General features: G+C 42.9%; 1 protein-coding gene across 1 annotated transcript in view; it reads right to left on the bottom strand.

The window, feature by feature from the left end:
- Window positions 1-8,827: 8,827 nt before the first annotated feature.
- LOC148594047 (microphthalmia-associated transcription factor-like) overlaps window positions 8,828-20,875 on the bottom strand; it is a gene marked incomplete at its 3' end in the record, with an annotated part of 50,703 nt that continues 38,655 nt past the window's right edge. The window contains exon 2 of the mRNA XM_088528323.1: window positions 8,828-9,074. Within this exon, the coding sequence (XP_088384449.1) occupies window positions 8,828-9,074 (247 nt within the window). The remainder of the gene's footprint in view (window positions 9,075-20,875) is intronic.

Raw genomic sequence — 20,875 nt, 5'->3', positions numbered from 1 at the left:
TTTTATGTATTTGCTCATTACAAAACAAGGCATTAACTACAGCAGGTATCTTTGTTTTAAGGTATGCAATTTTGTGCTCAACATCCTTACAAGGTTGAAAAAAATGCAACTCCAAAGGCAATTAGATGCATTATGTAACTTAAAAGTGTGTTAACAAGCCTCAAAATAGTAAGTGGCACCCTGTGGAAGCTCGTGCAATGACAGCTTTCAGGGCCTGAGCTGTTTAGCTCTGTGCAGGTGTTTGGAGGCAACAAGATGCTCTTATAACAAGTGACAAAGCATTGCTGAGAACTAAAAACTGAAAGAAAGTTTCACAGAGCTTCGTAGCTCCGAGGGTACCAGAAACTGCTCTGAAGGCAAATGTAAAACCTACCGAAGGGATGCACAAGGGGCACGTGGAAGGAGAGCAAGGAAGATGTTTCTCCTCGTTTGCATTAAAGCACTGTATTCAATTACACCCTACAATGCTGATGAACTAGAAGTTTGGAGGAAGCGTTCTAAGAGATTCATACTGTTAATTTCTGAGTGAAGATACTCTTATCTATAAGGAAAGAGGAGGAACTTTAAAATCTCCCCCCTCCCTCCCCTTTAACAAAAAAAGGCTAAAGGAATATCATCTTAAAAAATCAGACATTAGACATGTTCTGTCCTCAGCCCCAGGATATTTTCCACTACAAGCACTAAACAAGATGCATTACTAAAATGACCCTTTTGGTCAAAGGAGGGGCCATGAAGCTGGCACCCCATTCCTGAGGGATAAAGGGTTAAAGCAGCACCCATTACCTCAGCTGGACCATTCCTATTCTCCAGTAAGAACTGAGCTGGAATCCATCCGGCTGCGCGTTCCTAACGCAACCTGACATGCGCCTCTACAAGATCCTGCCATTTGGTTCTCCTCTCTGCCTCTTAGTAGGAGGTACTAGAAATAAGCACACCCCAAAAGCTAAAATGTAATTCGAACAAAGTAATATTTAATTATTGAGCTAGGGGAAGGAAAAATTGAATAACTTCTTAAAAAAACTAAAGCGAACAAAACCCACCAGGTCCTTTGCAGACAACACAATCTTGTTTTTGTTTCAAGTTCATAACTTGGCTCTTAAAGTAGTTGATAATGAACCAGCAGGCATTATTTTAAATCATCCAGTTTTAATAAATGAGCCAGAAAGGAAAGAGGCAGGGCTAATTACCAGCATTCCTTGATGAATTACCTAGCGGTGTGTGGTAAATCTTTGGGCGTCTTTGTCTTTATCCCCAAATTTATCCCTTACTTATTTCTCAAGAGGTTAAAGGACATGGGACTAATTAAGGAGCCAATCAAACGACAGACAGAACCATTCAAGGTAAGGCTGGCTTCTACACTCACAAGCTTTTGCATCTCTGCCTGGTACTTCTTAATCTATTTTTTTTCCTTTTTCTTCTTTTTTTTTTTTTTTAAATATATTACTGCTGGGGTGGTGGGGGAGGCAAAACGCTAATCTCGTCACAGTCAGGAAGGTTGAAATTGCCATGCAGTGCTGGGCAAAATGCTACATATTTGTAATTTAGCCAATAAGAAATTCCTTAAGCCTCTCTTGAATGGCAGGAATGTCTCTGGCTTGTCACTTTTAATTCATTCACTGCACAGGTCCAGCGTCTCAGGGAATAATGCTGGCAAACACAAGAACTGAAACATTTCTGAATACATGTAATACCCAAAGATTACCTTGAACAGAGCTACGTTTTCACATTTTTATGTTCAGCTTCTACCAGAGCTGTCGACTGCCCCATGCCTTGGTGCTGCATGGGGCTCTGGGCAGTATTTTCAGCTGAAGGAGCACATGGAGTTTCAGTGACCACCACTGACCTTTCTCCTATGTTCTTGGCTCAACCAGGAGAGTATGGTTAGACTTTTTTTTTTTTTTTAATTAAACATTAACTGCAAAAAGGGCCTAACACAACCCACAGGTGGATTGCAGGATCCCATTGATGCTGTCAATGTCCACAACCACCAACACCTCCAAACTTGCAGATTAGCTGCTGCTTCTGTGAAGTTTATCCATCCTCCACCGATGTGGAACAGCCTCTGGCACATAGCGGACCATCTTTTTCCCAAGTCTGATAGGTAGACTGTAAGAAATTGATGCCCTGCAGGAAAAACAGGGAAAAGCCAGCAAGCTCTCCTCAATTTCACAGCTGTCACCATGCCAGCAGGACAGCAAGTCCTCAGATGAAACCCCTAAATGGCACTCAAATGCAAACACTTTCCAGATAACCAGGCAATTTTGTGCCAGTACATCCTTATTTCCTTTTGGCAAACAAATACTACTTAAAATTAGCAGGTGAATATGGCCCTTGAGTAAGCACATGTGAAGGGCCACCAAATCCAAGCCGTGGAGGTACTAACACCGGCGGGGGGGCAGCAACAGGATAAATGCAGCAATCCATGAGTTCCCTTCGCTACATGCTCTGCTCCCAGGACTGCAAAGCCCCTGGAAACATCTCAGGCCCCAGCAGCACAAGTGAGCAGGGGCCCAGCCTGTCCTGCGCCCCCTCAACACTGAAGCTGTTCTACACCACAGGGACCATGGCTGAAGTGCCAACACAGAGACAGACACCTTCACCAGGCACGGCGTTTGGCCCGAGACCTTTGCATCCATAGGAAAACAGCAACTGGAATTAAGGATGCAAGCAGCTTTTTGCAATCACACACAACATTCAGATACTTCTACACAGAACTACATTTCACCCTCAAATTCCATGCATTTTTTGATGTCTAATAACCTCTACGTTTGGCAAGAGTTTGCTTTTTACCTCTGCATCTAACCACAGGCATCCACCACCAGTTCATTTCAGAATGGCTTACAGCAAAAGATTTAAGGTCCCAGCCAATACTTTCAGGTTATCAAGGCTTAGAGTTTAAGTCTAAAGCATGTACTTCATACAGGAAAAGCTTGTATTTAACTACAGAACCTCTGCCTTAAACTACAATACCAGAGTTTTAGAGTGGCTGAGTAGAAATAATCCTAGTTTGAAAAGTGCATTTGTAACTAGCAAGACCTGGGTTGGCAAGGTTCTTCTCCAGGTTGTCACTTGCAAAGACATGCCATGCTTGCTAAACAAACCAGCACCCACCACTATCTAGCTATTGTCTAGGTAGATTAAGTTAGCTTTAATGAGATAAGAGTGGCCACAAGCATACATTTACTGTAACGTTCACTGCCACACGTTTATCTTGACAGCCCGTTGCTCCTGCTCCTCGGGAGTGTTCAATAATCCTCCCTGACGTTTTCTCATACTTCCTACAAAGAAAACCATTTCTAACCACACAGGCTTCTCCAGCGAGCTGAGGGACCACGTTACCACCACAGGTCGCTCTTCGTGGCAGAATGCATTGCTAAAGCACCAGGAGGTATTTTTTTGATATGTGCCCCTAGTCGTTACCATCACTCAGAAGGCATTCATGGCATTTCACAAATGAAGAAATACACGGTATCCGCGGCAGATAACTTATTGGACTGGTGTATTTAAAATCCAAATGAGCAATGACACGAGGGCTAAAGCAGGAGGGCTGCTGGACCCCTGCGTGGCTCCAACCTGCTCCCTTTGCTGCAGTTCTGTCTGTTCTGGAAAAGCTGCAGAAAGGGGAAGGTAGGTGCAAACCACAGTGATTGCAGGGATGCGTCAAGAGATGAATGGACCCACTCTGGTGTCAGCAGTGACCAGCCTAGCAATCAGTATGTGGTTCTTGCCTTCAGAAAGCATATATAGAATCACTCTCAAAGAAGAGGGACACCTAACTACAAGCTATAGCAGAAAGAGAAACTTTTTCTTTGAGGGCATTTTAGCATGTGATCTGCTGTTTAGGAGTCCTGCTTATATCTTATATCACTAAAACACTTGTTCAGTATCCAAAATAATACCTGCACTGTGTAGAAACAATTCCCAGGAGGAAACAGACCAAGTGCAAGTCTGCAGCCCAACTCCTGCAGCTCTACACCGAACTGCAGCAGCGCCCGATGCTACCGTTGTGGGCTGGCAGCCATCTCATCTCAGCTGCACCAAGCAGAAACCACGCTCCAAAAATCCCTAACGCAGGGAGCGAGGGATGGAGAGAGATGTGGGATGCCCAGCACTTCTCATGCTACTCATGAAGCATAAAAGTCACCAAGTCCTGATCTGCAGGACCTAGCAGCATCTTCCAAGGAACCAGATCTGCAGTTCTATGAACAGCAGCTGGCCCTGAGTCCATTCCCCAACTCCCATCTGAGAGGACTCCAATGCATCTCCTCACTTGGAAGGCCCGCTGGTATCAGTCACCTCACCAGGGGCACTGTGGAAATGAAGGACCTGCATTTTGGGCAGGCAGTCCAACGCATCTAAGCGATTGTGTCATGGTTGTTCTGGACAAACCTCTTTATCTGGAAACCAGGCAGAACAACACAAACCATGTGGCGCAGATACAGCTATATTTTTTGTACCATCCCAACAAGCAAACAAGCAAGTCTCCACTTCTCCACCCTGCCCACTTCCCCAGATTTCCGCAGGAAGCTTGCCTTCTGGACCTGTGAGAACATGGAAGCAGAGCCAATGCAAGTTCTTTAAGTCCTCAAAAAATGCTTAGAATGAAAAGGAAATAGAAGCAAGTAATCTTCAAAGGAAAGTCTTCGCAATCTACATCTCAGTTCAGACTTTCACTATCTGCAGAGCATCTTGAAGACTGCTCAGAAAAATAACTAGAGGAACTTGCAAGTCTATTTTGGGAGAAGGCAGCATGAGGGCCAATAATTTCAGCAGAATTTAGAGCAACTCCTGTATTTGAATCTCTGAATCTTTTAAATCCTGGGTCAGGGGAAATCTGGGCCTCTTCAAAGCATGCAGAAGGGTGGTGAGTCCCGTACATGCGTGTTTGGGGCTCAACTGCAGCAGGGGCTCAATCAGCAGCATGGACTGCTGGAGAATACTGAACGTTACCTTACAGACAAGGCCAGGCCACCACTGCCCCTCACGAAGGTGGTGGAGGTGACACACTGCAGTCAATAAGCTGGCCAGCAGGTAGATCCCTCATTTTACAGGAATCCCGCACACCGTTGGAGCGGGAAGGGTGGCAAACAGCCACAACAGCCGCAGTTGCTGAGCTCTGCCGACCACACAGCACTGAGTGCCACAAAGGGCCGACTGCCCGAACGAGGAGGAAAACTAGTTGTCCATTATCAAGCAGGGAGACAAAAGGGGATCGAGTCTCTGACGAGCAGGGAAGACTTCTGCTTCCTCAGGCAAGGAGACCTGGCATATGTGAAAATGGCTGCAGACAACAACAAAGGGCCAGTTTCTTAATAGCAAGTATACAAAACCCAAACACATCTGTATGGACAAAGCTATTCCATAAATAGTCAAACACTCCATAAACCAAGACATTTTTAAGAAGCTGTTTTCCCTCCCCCTCCCCCCCTTTTTTTAAATACAAAGTAGTTAATTCTTTGTACCTTAAAAATGTTTTCCAATCCAACATTAAACAAGGCTTGGATCTACTCCAATCACCAATACATTTTACATTACACTCTGCTATTTAAAAGGCACAGCAAGAAACTGGACTGGAGCAGAAGCAAAGAAATTCCGACATTTCAGCAGGTTCAGTCCCCAGACGCCAGGAGAAGGACAAGAAGATGCCCACAGCTAAACCATCATCAGTTTTGCAGAAGCGTTCTGTGAAACCCTTAACATATCCTCCTTTTGCTATTAGGCCCCAGGAGTTGCCGCTTCCAATGCTTTAGACCTGGTCCTAGTACACTACTTAATTACGCTTCACAAAGATACACAAAATGCAAATTCCAACAGGTCATTTCCTACCATGCCAAGCTACATTACTAGACAGAGTAATGATGCAATTAAAGTTGTTACTCAAGTAGATGAAATCCTATTTATTCATATGGCCATAAACATACCACATTATGTAATTCTGAGATTCCAATGCAATGTGACATAGATTTGTATTACTCTTTCTTTCAGTATTGTTTTTAAAGGGACATCTTAGACATCTTAAAAACAAACAGAAACTGCAAACTCGTTAACATTTGTCTCCTTTGCAAGCCAGCCATTCCTAACTACCCTCCTCAGACACCCAAGTATTATTCTCACACTGCGAGATAAGGGAGAAAAGGCAAGCTGCACAGGGCACTTACTAACAAAATATTATATTAAAAAAAAAAAAGAAAAGAATGTGCCCACTTTGAGTATTTGGAGGGCTTAATGTTTACGTAAAAAAAAAAAAAAAAAAAAAAAAAAAAAGACCAATTACTAATGTAGTTCCCTATTCTCTTGTATAGAAAAATCTATCCACAACTGAAAATAACCCAAATAATTGATGTACAAAAAGCAGTTCCAGGGAAATGATACTACAGAGTTACTTGAGGCATAGCTGCCTGTCATTTCATCTTCACTAGGAAGATCTTGTGATTTAGCGCAAATATTATCTTTCCTTTGTCTCACAGAAGCACAATATGATCAAGATGTAAACCCTGAAATTTAACTCTATTTTGTGGGGTTTTTTGTTTGTTTCTTTTTTATTTCTTAGGATTTTTTGATTGTTTTTGCACAGAACTAATTAAAGTCTTTCTGTGAATTTGGTTTGAAGTATTGTTTTGCTTTTTGCTGACCCCCTCTTTCTGCCTTTTCTTTACGGGTAAGAATAAAAGAAGTAATCTCTAGCAGTTTCCATCCATCAAGTACACAAGCAGAAAAACTACCTGTGCCAAAGTCTCTTCTCTCATTTTCAAGTCAGAGAGTAAAAGGACTTTTTGGTTGATTTATACTGCAAAGAAGGATTAGGGAGGTTGTTTTTTTTTTTTTTCTGTTTTCCTTTTTTTGCTAATTTTATCAATATTTACATAAACACAGATGATAGGCATAAAGATGTCATTTTGCTTCAACTCAACCTTTAAAGTAGCTCCTCCACTCCAAAAAAGCACTCAGTGCCAAGTAGTACGAGCCAGCCAAGCACCTAGTGCTTTGCTGTCGTGGTTAAGCAGACTGGCACTTGGGCCAGTGAAGAGCACAGAAGTTCTCTTTTCAGGAGTTTTTCTGCTCTCAGCAAAAGCTGGGGATGCTTCTTGTGTGATTCTGAACAAACAGGATCTAGATTCATGTCTTCTGCAGGAGGTTCCCCAGCGATGCTCCAATAGGCCACAGGTCCACTTAAAAAAACCTTATGAAAGGCCAGTTCCTTGCCACTGAGTGTGCAATAACTGAGCATCACCTTTAAACTGCAGCTTCTTTAGCAATTTATACCTCAGAAATACAGGACTGCCTCCCTTCCTCTCTCTCACATATAAAGAGGGTTATGAAAAAGTCAATGCAGAGATCACCACTAATGATTCCTCAGGACTGCAAGTTTTCCATAGTCATAAAAAAACTCCTAAAGTAAAATATTTTACAGCAAGTTTTCTGAGAATAAAACAAACAAAAAAAGCCAACGAAACCCACATACAACTCATGGCGTAACGGATTAGAGCAAAAGTGTATTTGGTCTTTAACTAAAATACAGCAATTGCTTATTTAACCAAGGTCATTACAAACCAGACTATTTCATATCACCTCTGCAATTTGTTAAATCTGAATTATAATACTTATAATTAGTAAAAACCTGAACAAATTCGAGACACGCAAATGTTTAACAAAGAACAGTTTGTTTCAAAGGCACTTGCAAAAGTATTTCTTATTATAGGCACGCACACTCAAAATATTTTATATGTGCATTTCCATTCAATATTAAATAAGAAATTCAAAGTTCATCTGCCTACTTTTTGCCCCTAAATCAGTCTAACATTTTACTTATGCTTTTGATATTCCCCCTTTTGCATTAATTTGGCACGGTCAACACAATACCATAATGCATAAAGCAGTCACACACAGATTTGCCTTGAAATATTGAGCCTGCAAATCTGTCTCAAGACTAACCCCCTGAATGCATACCATTGATATACAGCAGCACGAACAAAATATACCAGGCTACTAAAAAACAAGTTCAAATAACTTATTTGGTAAGAGCACGCCTACCAACAGAATACAGTTACTAAACATCATAATGTAATAAAAATATTTATCAATAATGTAGAATAGGTAACTTTTCAAAACTTTGATGAAATATTTATTCTTATTTTTTCAGACACATTTTATATCTTTTGCTAGCACCTTTACCATTGCTTTCCTCTATTCAGACTTACCCTCTGTATGAAATTATCTCTTTTCTTACAGTTGTTCAAGTTTTTCCCAGTAATTAGCAAGCTACTTCTCCTTTGACAGAGAGATACTAACAAGCTCCTGCAGCTTCCAGTAGGGCAAGGAATCCAAAGCTACTAATAGCAAACAAGTCATTTAAGCAAAAAGGATTACAAAGGCTAGTTGCAAGAGGCTCGAAACTCACCCGTTTTTCAGATTAAGGCTTTCTGAGGAGGTCTTTTGTAATGAGTTTTGACTCCATTTTAAGCAACTGTTTCATTATTTACTTTAAAAATGGAATATTGATTTGAATACTTAGTTTTGTTTCTTTTTGAAATTAAAAGTGCCAGAAACACTGTGAAGAGTTTTCCAAAGGGAATACAGGAGAGACACCCGTTTCATAACAAAACCTCCCTCCTAAGATCAAGAGAGAAGGGAGGGAAAAGGAGGAAAAAAAAAAAGAAAAAAAAAAAAAAGGTAAACTAAAAAGGCTTTCCCATTCTTTGGTACTAGGACACCACATTAAGTGATAAACGAAGCCAGACTGTGGCTGACTTCCCAAGCCGAGCTGCCGCAAGCGCTTGCGGCCGCATCGCTGTGACACAAAGCGCGTGCGACGAGGACCCCGACGTACCTTGAGGACTTCCATGGGCACCTGGGTGGCAGGGGGCAGGCTGGGGGGGACGCTGACGTTGATGGCGGGCGTCTGGCTGACGGGCACGCGCTGCTGCATGAACTGGGCGGCTTGCTGCTTCTGCTGCTGCTCCCGCCGCTCCTGCTCCTGCATCTGCTCACGCATGAGCTGCTGCCGGAGCAGGATCCGTGAGGTCATGCTGGAGGAGCTTAAGGGAGGCTTGGAAGCGCCAGGATGCTCGGATCTGCTGCGGGAAGAGCAGAGACACAGGGCTTAGGGGCCGCCATCAGGTTGAGCACCCGTGCGTTTGAGACCCGACGCGTCGCAGGACCGAGCCAGCACCGACGCAACGCACGGCAAGGCGGGATTTGGAGGCACATTAGGCTGCCTTAACTTGATCTAAGCATTTTCGAGAACCATAAACTCTTGGAAGCGAGGTGCTGCTTTCAAGTTTTACTGCAACCATCCACGAGAAAAATAAATAATTCCCATATTCCCATTTACGGACCGCTTCTGGTTGTTTCTGACTTCGAAGAGCTTCTAGACAAAAGGCTGCATCAAGTCTTATGATAGGCACAGCTAACGTTCCAGGCCAATGAGCCCACTCGAGGGAATTTTACTACCTCTTCTAAGAAAGCACATATAACAAATATTCCGTTATTTTCTCCAGAAAAGTAACTGCGAGCAAATCTCACCATGGGTTAGATCATTCACAGCTAGAAACCAGATCCAAAATGGCGACTCACTTCAGACCAGTAAGAGCAATGGGATATCATCACCAGCAGGATAAACAACATGGGCTGTGTATAAATTATATTGAGCTGGCCAGAATATAACACACAGCACTTACTAACCATGCAAGAGCCACGTTTCACTTGATGGCACATGTGGAAGACGTGGCAGAAAACACCAAGTTGGCTATGAACTCCAGGGACATCTTCTGCAACCAACACTGGGCCCTCAAGAGCATGAGCCAATTTCTAAGACATTTTTATTGTGTCATTAAGACAGAACAATTAAGCTACTTAAATAACGAGCCACACGCTCACCAGGGGAAGTAAGGACTTAGGTTGGACGCTGGTTGGAACATGCAACTCCCTATGTCCACATGGGAAAGCTACAGCACATCTGGTTCAAAAATACTTGGTTTCTCATCCTGAACAGCTTCATTTGATTGGGTGGGAAACATATGAGAACATCAGCATTCCTACAGGAGGAAAGGGTATATTATGCTGTAATGCACAGCTATGTCTGTGAAAGCAAAGAGGAGCCATCGCTGCTACAGGTTCACCAGATTGGTCAAGGATCAAGGTTGGGAGCAATTCATAGTAGAAATTAAAATTAACAAATTAAACATATGTCTATTTGTATAAATAGATATCTAAAGGAGCACACTTTTAGAAGTGACCAAACTCTGCTTTTCCAGAGCATACATGTTGGGGGCAGGGAAGGCAAGGGAGGGAGGAGACAGTCTTGCTATTTAAGACCTGTCAGGTTGAAACATTCACAGAGACACTGATCCTTTTGATAAAACAAGAGAAAACCTTTGTGGTGAAACTAACGCAGCTGTGGAATAATCGCACTAATTAGCTGCTCAAGACAAGTCATTGACTGTGATACTTGCAAAAAAGCACCACACTTGCAATTAACAGCAGCGCATTATCACATCACAACACAGCGCGCAGAGCTCGGGGAGCTCATCTCACCCCACAGCACATTTCCACGCAGAGCAGGTTACCTATTCCCGGCACCGATTAAGTTACAGATGGGCACAGAAAAGGACCAAAATGCTGCTTTTAAGCGAGCACTGCACACTGTTGGCATCGCAGTAGATGCCTGATGGACCAAGCTGGCAACCAGGCAGTGCCTCCTGCTTGTGATCATTTTGGGGCATTTCTCCTCCTCCCAAGGCCAAGCATGCTGAAGATGATGCCAGAAAGATTCTTCCCCTGTAGGAAAACGTCTAGCCCTTTCATCTGCAGGAATTTGATCCCGGAGCGCATATGAAAGGAAGGTCTGAGCACAGGCACTCGCAGCAGCACGGCTGGGCAGCCAGGCAAGAAAGGTGCCGCAAGCAGGAAACCTTCATTCAATCTCCTGCGTGAGCACTGAGCACACCGCAGTCTTCCTCGTCTGGAGGAGATCAAGACTGTTCTCCTGTACATATGCCAGGCCACACTACCTAGAAAAGTGAAGAACAATCAGTGCTCCTTTAGCATATTTAATGCTCCTTGCTTGCTTTTCTGAGCTATGTAGAAATCTTAGGACACGCTCACAGCAGGGACACAGAAGCCTTGAATACAGAAGTGCCCCTAGCAACATGCTATCCGCTACCAGGAGAGCTATCTTCATTGAGGCATCCGAGTTCGAACAGCGCTTTTATCTACAAGAAACATGTTCTTGATCTGCTATTCAGTGCCTCCCTGCCCGATTAGATGCTCATTGCACCAGTGCAGCAAATGCAGCTGCACCAGCAAAGAACAGTTCTTGACGCTCCGATTTCCTGCTATTTATCACCTGGGAACGGTAATGCCCTTGCAGAGAGCAGGACGTCCCACCACACTGAGCACTAAAGTAGCATTCCTTCCATTCGCTGTAGCTTTCACCAAGAGTGGCACGGATGAAACATGGAAATAGAAAGCTAGTTGAAAACTCTCACAGGTATTTCATCCTCTAAGGTAAAAGCTGCACTGTCCTCCCTCCTAATCTCTGCTCCTCATCCAGCTTCTCCTGTCAACTGCATGGGATTTGCTGCAAAGCTCTCTGAGATCAAACAGGAGACAGATAGGTTTAATCATCACTCAAAACAATCCCTTGTCAGAAACACTGTTTTCCCAGAAGAAAAAAAAAAAAAAAAAAGGCAACTAAGCTTTAGATGTAAAATATTTTTAATCGAGAGAATATTGAAGATTGTAAAGTCTCCTGGTCTTGCAGCAAGACCCTGAAGTGCTGCTGAGAGGCAGATATCTCATTACTGAGCAAGCACGATCCCAAATCCAGGCACACAGATCCAAAGCTCACATGTAAACTGATTCACCGCGGGATTATGTAAAGTCAGCAACGACACATGCAACAACAGCTTGATACATGATGTGACTTAGATACTTCCTGCAAACACTGTTTATGGATATCATTTAATTGCTATAAATGAAACCAGCTCATCCTTTTAATTAACATATGATTAAACCAGTTATCCATCAGTCTAATAAGCATACTATAACACAGAATAAACGTTATTAGTTATGAATATCAAGTGCAGATTCGATTAATCACTAAGTGATAACATTTTATTAAAGAAATTTAAATTACATATTCTCTACACAGATGCGTGGGAAATATTAGTTACTGTACATATAAATTATCATGCAGATGGTTGTTGCATAATAAAAGGCAATTGATTCATAGCAATATCTTGATTTTGCAGCTACCAAATTAGCAAGCCAAACATTTTTTGAGCCTAATCTACCTTTAGAGACACGTAGAGATGCAAACAGCCAGCACCTCGTTTTACAGGCAGGATCTTTATCCAGTCCATACAAAGTCTTGCCTAAAGGAAAGTGAAGTAAAAGCAGATATTTCACCAGACTAGAAGGGAAAAAGCTCCCCCCTCCATCCCTCTGCCAAAGCTCTGTTATTGTGACGAGATCTACTGCTCTGCTACGGAGCAGAGAAAGGGTCCACCAGAGGAAGGCACAGTCCAGAGGGCAGAAAAGGGCAATAACACCCAAACAGAAGCAAAAGAAAAAATAATTGCAAAAAGGAGCCAGATAATAAAAAATAAATAAATAAAATAAGCACATACACAGCCCTTCACCCCTATCTTCAGGGAAAACAATTCGGTGCACAAGAAAACTACTACAGTGTTTTCCCCAGAGCACTTTGTACTTCATTCCTAAAACTTAATCATTGATCGTGGGTTGCGGTGACACTTCCCTCGGCCACCCAGTTGGCTGGCACAGCTTAAACTTTCAATGTAAAAACCTGCTGGCTCCTCTCATGCCCTTTCCTGCCAAGGACAGAGCAGTAAGCCGCCAGAATTACATAAATGGCACAGAGACCTTTATCAACCTCTATTACAAAGTAAATACTTCAGGCTTCTGTATTAAAGGAGGCTTCTGCTTTTGAACGCTATGTGCTGCCTGCTAATTTACCTGCCTTAGCATCAAGCAAACATTTCTCCACTCCCTCCAACTTTTCTTACCCTGACCTACCCCCAGCTGGGCTCTCCTCTCCTGCAGCAGGACTGTCCAACCCGGGTAAAAATGCACCCGCAGAACAACTTTTGGTGCAACAGGGATATCTACCTGAATGAACAGACAGCATCTGGTCAGGAGGGAGGGAATAAGAGATGAGCCCTCCAGCAGCCACCATACAAGTCTTAAGTAGATCAAGAGATCGTGTTAACAACCCAGGAGAACGGTTGAATGGGGGGCAGGGAAATAGAAAAACCTCAAACTTAATTTCTTAGCTATGAATTTTCAGCTCAAAACTACCAGGAAGCACTAGGTAGTATATACTTAGAAAAAAATAAAACTCTCTAAAACAGTTATACACCATTTAGTAGTTTTCCATTTTTTTTCCTCTCTCAAACACACCTTCAGAAGCTGCTGAACCTAATGAAAACCACTCTCATGACCCAGGAGCACTTGGTAAATAATTATTAAGCTCTGAGGGTGGCTTCTGCATGAGGTTTGGCTTAATAAAACACACGAGTTGATTTGCTTGAATGCCCCTTTACCTGGGGAGGCTGCTTGCCAGGGTGCTGGGAAAGCTTCAAAGCTGCTGGGTTGAACAGCAAGGGAAAAACAAGGAGGTTCCACCTGGAAGCTGCAAAGGTCACATTTTACAACCCTTTACTACTTCAGAGCAGCACGAAAAACTGCAAACCTAGAATACCATCCCAGACCTCTATATATACACGGGCTAAAATAACTACCATGATGCAACAAGTATTTTTATGTCGAGCCTTAGGAAGCCAGCAGAGGAGAGAGACCTAGCAGAGCGGGAAAGGAGATGACGAGGGGAGTTCTGCAAAGGGGCTTCCCACATGCTCCGATGTTTTTGCATTGAAAAACAACAGAGAGAGGTCGGTGTCAAAAAATAGGAACTCTGCAGTTCTCGTCATCTCAAACCACACAGTTTGCATTCTGAAAAAACCCTCCATTAGACCCCAAATGTGTGTTTGCTATGAAGCCTTAGGAGAACTTAAAAAAAAAAAATAAATAAATAAATAAAAGAAATAACACCCCCCAGGGGAGTATTTCCTAGGTTCTCCCCTGCTAAAAAGTAGCCCTTATTATCTCAGTCCGTCAGGCCCGGCTGCTGCAGCTTTGTGGACGATAACGCCCGCCTCCCCAGCACGGCGTGCGCGGCTCCGGGATCCCAAGCGGCTGCAGCTCTCCAAAGAGAGCGGCACCAGCACCGGAGCTCCTGCAGCTTCCCTCGGTTTTGCTCCCCCGTGCCCTCCCTGCATCCCTATCTACCCTTTCAGCTATCCTATCAGCCCCTCACCTATCAGCAGCTCCGCTCAAAGAGGAGGACTCCCTGCAGCAGAAAATAAGTAAGCAGATAAGATCCCCTACGAGCACAGGCACTCCAAGAATTTAAGAGAGTAGCTGAGAGCATTACTATATAGCAGTTTCACTCTTCTCCATAAGCTTTCAAACCCATCGCTGTCGTTGAAAAGATAGTATAGCAACAACAAAAACAAAACAAAACAAAAAACAAACAAACAAAAAAAAAGAAAAGAAAAGCAGAGGCAGATTTTCCTTTTACTTGCAAGGCTTCCTAGTCACCTTGCTGGAACCTTTTTCATCCGCTCCAGGCGCTGCTTTCCTGTTATCAGTACTTAACCTTTTTAAAGAGCTCCAAATGCATTTGCAAAACATTTTACAAACAAAAAGTCAGATAGCTAAAACAGCCAAAACATGATAAAATAAAAGGCAAGAAGATAACACGCAACAAAGTTTCTGTAGTTACCGGTTTTGTAGTGTAACATTTACCTTGTTTCATGTGGGTAAATAGGGACGATAACACTGTCGCCATGGGGGAAGGCAAAGTATGAGCACTGTGACCACCCAAAACCGGGCTTCGCAGCACTTTTTCATAATACCTGAAGTTAGAAAGTGGCATTTTATCACTTTTCACAGCGGCCTGGCAGCTGTGTTCACACACAGACTGAACACGTTGCACGTTCACAGTTCTGCCCTGCGTTCCCATGCTCAGCATCTCTCCAGGCTAAAAAGCCACCCTGCTCCTCAGCAGCAACTCCATAATTCATGATCTAAACCCTCTGCTCAGACTCTATTTTCTACTTACTGGCTTTGCATATTACCCTGGTGTTTAGTATCTCCCAAAGAACATAAGGCAGCTCCATAACTCTCCTTGCACAACTGACACCTTCACTCTGCCGCGCTGAGCGAACAGCATCTTAAATGGCAAAAGAGAAAGTGTTTATGGAAGATCTCCTTTAAATGACTAAGGATCCCAACAGTGGTAACAAAACAACAATGCGAATCCAGCACTCAAGCCGCAACACAGCTGCGCTATCAACATGTATGACTTATTCCAAGGAATCCTGGGATGAAACAGGGAAAACAAGCCTCAATGCAGCACCAAGATACCTCAAACATCAGAAATATCTTGAAGAGACGTTCTGAAAACTTATTTCAGGCTCTGACCTGAAAGATTCCTTCCAATAAAGCAACTGCATAAGTCAGAATTCCTCTGTAACTGCAAGTTTTATGTTGACTTCTTAAGCAACATTTCCAACTTTTAAGTACTTCTGGCTAACAATAAAAGAAGTGAGGCAAAGAAGATGGTTTATCGTGAAGGCTGAACTATTGTGGCAAGGGAATCCTTCATTCAGCAACAGGTTACCTTATCCCCCATCTTGGTATTTACACTGCAACTGTGATTTGCAGTTATAGGACAGCAATATCAGTCAGTTCTGCACCAGCCATCCACATGAAAAAGCACCTCTGAAGTTTAGAGACTTGCTAACTGAGGCCAAGCAAGGCGACAGTCACGCACTGGAGGACATGCCAAGCTGCCAAGAGCTCCTGAAGGGATGCTTTTCCAAGGGATGTTCTCCTAAAGGATACTTTTTGGTTCTCCTGCCAGTAGCATCCTTGTCATATCCCCACACTGCAGGGAGACCTTCTTATACCAAACCCACCTCCTAAGGCCACCCAGAAGGCCACCTAGCCGAGCATCCTGCCTCCAGCAACGAGGCGAGCAGGGAGCAGAACAAGGCAAGCACATACAGAGACCTCCCCACATGCGTGTCCAATTCCCTGCCATTCCCGGGTCAGGGATTTCCCAAAACGGGTAGAGCTCCTATGCTCTTAAGTGCACTCCATGGGTCATGTCACTCTCACCTCCGTTCCCACCCTGCAGCAGGGCTGACTGGGGGAAGTGCAGCCAAGGGTTGATTAGAGAACCTCTCATGTGCTCTGCAACTGCCCTAAGCTCTATTTTAAACTCGTGGCATCCACAGGAGCTGCAGGCTCTCACAGAAGAGACGCACATTGACTTTAAGGCTGGAGTACTGGAGAACTCAAATCTCCAGGGTCAGTTCCCCCTTTCCTCTCTTTTTAAGGAATTCTGCACCTTGTTTCTAGTCAAACTTCCAGGAATACCAAAGGAGGGGAAAATAACTATACAAACTAATTCTACACAGGGGGACATAATAAATACTATGTTGAAAACACAGTACAGAATGAACCTCATTTAAAATAAGAACATGCAAGCAATGATTATACATCGTGACTTTGCAAAGTGCAAAATATATTTCAAAAGCTTTCCTTAAAATCTATTTATAAAATACCTTCCCGCTCATCCACTGCCTTAATTTTACTTTGGAGCTATCCTCGTCTTCTGCATTTGTCCTATGTTACATATAAACAAAATAAAAAACATGATCTGTTCAAATGGAGGGAAGAGGAGAAAAGTGTTCAAAGATCTTCACTCTTGAAGCAAATTTAATTTTAAATACAGCCGCTGCAGTTTTAAAAAGCATAGAGCAACACTACATTTGATATATTTTGCAGAGTTTCATGTACATTAAGTGAGATATGCTGTCCATAGGAGTTGCTCAGCAGGAAAACCACTTCTTGTTTTGCTTGAAAATGATATTGCTGACTACATATAACGGAGTTAAAAAACAATGCTAATCTCTATACGTACCATGATACATAACAGCTGTTGACAGAAAAAGGGTATCAAAGCACAAAAAGCAAAAGTTGCTCAATTACCACTTGCATAAAGTGGCATTATCCCCTTCATGAGTTATAGAACAAACAAAAAAAAAAGCAAAAAAGCAAAAAAAAAAAAAAAAAAAAAAAAAAGGGGGGGGGGCAAAAAACCCCCACACATCTAGCCTATAGAAAACTACCAGTTTTAGGATTTCTTCACATTTTCCTAACTTCCAGACAGCCTGTTTCGTGTTTTCATACACTAGATGGAGCTTCATCTCCTCTCTCACCTGACTGATGCTACTCACAGGGTCTTGCGCATTATGGTAAAAAGGTAAAGAGGAAAGGGCAAAACACTAACCTTGCTCAAAATACATGAAATGCACATAATTCTGCATGGACATCACGCTATCAGTACCCTACGACTGCTGTGTAGTTCTCCAAAGAATGTAACAATTCCAAATTCCAAACCATTCTGTAGTTTCTACTGCATCTGCAAAACCCTAGCTTTATAGATTACACCACTTCCTATCCCCTTATAAAGGGACCGTTTTTAAGCTCATTACTGAATTATACACCACAATAACTCACTACTTTTCTGGGATCTCCTCTTGTATTCCAGCATACTCGCTTTGAAAATAAACTTTTCAGTGCCTTCGCTAGTAACCTCAAACATCTGCCATTAACAGTCCAGACCATTAGAATTTTTTTCAAAACACAGTAGGATACAGTCCATCAACATCATTTGAATTTAAAATTTAATGAAAAATTTAAAATTTAAATTTAAAATTTAATGAGAATGGGTGAATTTAAAACTTAATGAGACAAAGAGAAAGCCTAGGAGAACAAGGCCCTCCTGATACCTAAGTGACCAACATTGCAATGAGACTGTGAAAAGTCACAACCTTGGGCTATATCAGAGAGGGCAATGGCAAAGAGGACAAAGAAGAATTAGTGTCACCAGTAAAAGACATCTGTCTAAAAACTGAAGGAACTGAAATTGAAGCGACAAGAGAGCCCACTTTATATTGGGAAGCTGCAAGTTTGGCATTTTAATCTCAAAATGGAGGTTGACAGGGATGAGTGTTGCCATCTATAAATACAGCAGGGAAACAAACACCCAAAAAAGCACAACCTTGGCATTGCATCAAGTGATATGAACCAGCTATGAGTAAGATGAAATTAGTACCAGCAGCTATATTCTAAACAGTTCCTGAAACAGTTTTCAAATTGGAGGACTAGCAAAGGAACAACCTGCTGCTTTTCCAATCAAGACACACGATTTAATCAAAGCATCTCACCGTGGAACGAAGCGGTCAGTAACAACCTACAGGCCACAGAAGATCCCCTCCAGCCAAGGGCTCCAACTTGGACACATGACAAAGCAAATTCCTCGGAGCGCACACAGATCTGAGGCAGCACTGGAATCAGATACTGCACTAAACAGAAGCCGATGCCTTGACACACACGTCAGCACGGCCACACACTGCTCATCTGGGAAGCAAGTGTCCTAACTCCAACCGGCCGCTTATGGGGTCCCAACGAACACAGGCGTACTTCCAGAGCCACTAGCACATCCAGCTTCCAGTGCTATGTGCCTCGTATCATCTGGTGTGCTGGAGAGTTAAGTGTCAACAGCCACCATGCTGGGATTTCTTGGAAATCTCTCTCCTCTCAGCCTCACCTTTGGGGACCTTGTTTCCCAAATACTCCTGAACCTTCGTCCAGCTGAGTGAGTCAGAGTTCCAAGTGTTGGTCTGAGGTGGTCAATAATAGCTCAAAAGCATGACCCCTCTGTTTAATGCCATTTATAAGTAACTTGAGTGCCTATGTCACTGCCTTGCAAGCAGTGCAGCATGCAGTGAGTGTAATTAAGGGCACTCCACCTTTTGAGGAAGCCTGTCACAGCATCCCCCGGATTTGGGGGCTGAACCACACCAAGACTAGCTGGAGCTCAGAACTTCTTTGACTTGGGGCTGCCCCCAAAGGGAATAGCAGGAGTCAAAGGATATCACTAACTTCGAATGCTACAATTAAAAAAAGAAATCTGAAAATAGCTTGTAAACACAGGTCTTTTTTCAATAGAAAAGTGATTCCAAGTCACTACTACTTAATCATGCAAAATCTCCCATCATGTTATACAAATGATAGCACAAAAAAGCAAACTAGAGTCAGAAAACTACATGGGAGCAGTGATGGAAATGAGAACCTTTATTCATTCACATTTGGAATATAGTTTGCTTCAGCGTCCTTTTTTCTTCAACCAACGCGTTATCCAGATCGACCGGCCTGCCAAGTCATCTTCAGAAAAATTGCTTCTGGCAATGTTGCAAGTTGGTCACCAGTTTTGGACAAAGACTTGCTTCCTTATTCAGCCAAGGAACAAAAATAAAAATAAAATAAAAAGCACACCTACCCCACTTTCTTCTCTCATAAGTATTCCCGTAGTCTCCACACAACGGCTTCCCTAACCACAGTAGAGGCAACTGATATTCCAGATCAGGCAGTAAAAAAACAGTCAAAGTCAGTTCAAGTACTTCCCTTGGTCAGTGTGATTACAATGTACACACAACTTGTGAGCTTTCCTTATCAAAACTTGCTCCATCCCCCATCAGGACATTGCTTTGGCGGGAAGGCCAACCCAGTTTACCTGTACGCTACATCCTGTTACCACAGAGAGTTGGATGCTTCAAACTCCCAGGCTGTAAGGGACTGATTTATAGAGGTCTATCTGCACTCCCTTCCCCAGCAGATTCTGACACCCCAATAACCAATCCCAACAAAAACCCCAAACCAAGAGCCACTTAATTCAGCCAGAAACAACTCAGTGCAGACAGAAGGCATGGAGAAAATTAATCCAGAGCAGTCAAGAACATCACCTCTCCAAGGCAATATGGCAGCTAGAGGGTCCAAACCAGGTCATCACCCTTAATGCAGATTTTGAGTGAAGTCTCCTAAGGGGCTTAAGATTGAACAGTAAGGGCAGGAGTCCTTAAATCCCAATATCATCCATGCTCTGTAGCCAAGAGAAAGCCATACGTCTTTAATTACCCTACGTAGCACCGACAAGCAATGCATATGATGCAACTGAAGGTAAACCTGCCAGGCTCTCGCAACACCCACGCACAAGTTTAGTGGAGGAGAATCCCCTAAGCCCTTTACACCGGTATAAATAACCCAAACCCTTGGCATCTTATTACTGTTTGTTATAATGAACTTGCCATCAGGCATTTCCACTGAACATTTGGACAGAAGAGAATGGAAAGACCTTCAAGTGGTATAACTTTCAGCTCAGGAATGAAGAACTTCAGCTTCTACTGCTCTTCAAATACAGTTCCGATTATTGTATAAATTTAAGTACAAAAAAAAAAAAAAAAAAGGCAATGCAACCTGAAGATCATGATCCTTTCTGGCACAGCAAGTCCTCTCTATACACATATCAGGCAACCATTGTTCTCAAGTGTTTCTTTTAACTGTATTTGAGGGCAAGCAGACAAGACCTACAAAATTTGTAATGCTAACCTAAAAAAATAATGCATGCGATCCAATGCATGAGGGAATATCTTCTAAAAATCAAGTTCGGGTTTGTTGGTTTTAAAACAGGGCAAAGATATCTTTCCTATAACGGTCCTAAAAAAAAAACCTGATCTTGTAGCGTTAGTAATATCAGCCTTAACTTCCTTAGTTAAGAACATCAATAGATTGCCATAAACCAAAAGGGCAATAAAAAGCTCCAATTCCAATGAATACAGATGATGTTGGTTTGAAAGTCTGGGGAGCTTCTTCCATTGGGCTGGGGGTAGGAGAGAGTCACATCTGGTCCCATTCACCTTTAGAAGTCAATGGCGCCTGC

Source organism: Tinamus guttatus, unplaced genomic scaffold (genome assembly GCF_059628265.1).
Source record: "Tinamus guttatus ecotype Peru unplaced genomic scaffold, ASM5962826v1 Tinamus_guttatus_pri_ptg000307l, whole genome shotgun sequence".
NCBI lineage: Eukaryota > Metazoa > Chordata > Aves > Tinamiformes > Tinamidae > Tinamus > Tinamus guttatus.
The sequence above is the reverse complement of the archived record's forward strand: the minus strand, read 5'-3'. Positions and strand labels throughout refer to the sequence as shown.